Source organism: Anarrhichthys ocellatus, unplaced genomic scaffold (genome assembly GCF_004355925.1).
Source record: "Anarrhichthys ocellatus isolate YVR2014 unplaced genomic scaffold, GSC_Weel_1.0 scaffold3217, whole genome shotgun sequence".
Taxonomy (NCBI): domain Eukaryota; kingdom Metazoa; phylum Chordata; class Actinopteri; order Perciformes; family Anarhichadidae; genus Anarrhichthys; species Anarrhichthys ocellatus.
This window is the reverse complement of record NW_022283191.1, coordinates 5,546-6,039: the sequence shown is the minus strand read 5'-3', so window position 1 is coordinate 6,039 and position 494 is coordinate 5,546. Positions and strand designations below refer to the sequence as shown.

The following is a 494-nucleotide window of genomic DNA, read 5'->3' as shown; positions in this document are numbered from 1 at the left end:
TTTGTTTCTTCCTTTCCAAATATATATATATATATATATATATATATATATATATATATATATATATATTAAATTCAAATGGTTTCCACATCCTCATTGCATGTAATTGTGTGTGTGTGCGTGTGTGTGTGTGTGTGTGTGCGTGTATGTTTAGGTTGGTGTGGCAGCGTGCCAGCTGTCCCGTGCTCTGGGTCTCAAGGTGTTGGGGACGGCAGGGACGCCGGAGGGACTGAAGCTGGTCCTCAACAACGGAGCTCACCTGGCCTTTAATCACAGGGAAGAGGGCTACACGGACAAAATCATGGTACACACACACACACACACACACCCCACAGGAAACAAGAAAGAAAGGAACTCGCCATGAACGAGGGTCGTTTAAACATTTAATCACCTTTTTATTCCCTGTTTCTTAGTTCTGTCAGGTGTTTTAGTGGTGGTTACAGGGATATGAACTGTGTGTGTGTGTGTGTGTGTGTGTGTGTGTGTGTGTGTGT

The 494-nt window shown here is 43.3% G+C and overlaps 1 protein-coding gene across 1 annotated transcript in view; it reads left to right on the top strand.

The window, feature by feature from the left end:
• The first annotated feature begins 111 nt into the window (after window positions 1–111).
• LOC116378820 (quinone oxidoreductase-like) overlaps window positions 112–494 on the top strand; it is a 1,580-nt gene continuing 1,197 nt past the window's right edge. Inside the window, exon 1 of the mRNA XM_031840732.1 lies at window positions 112–304. Within this exon, the coding sequence (XP_031696592.1) occupies window positions 302–304 (3 nt within the window). The 5' untranslated portion in view covers window positions 112–301. The remainder of the gene's footprint in view (window positions 305–494) is intronic.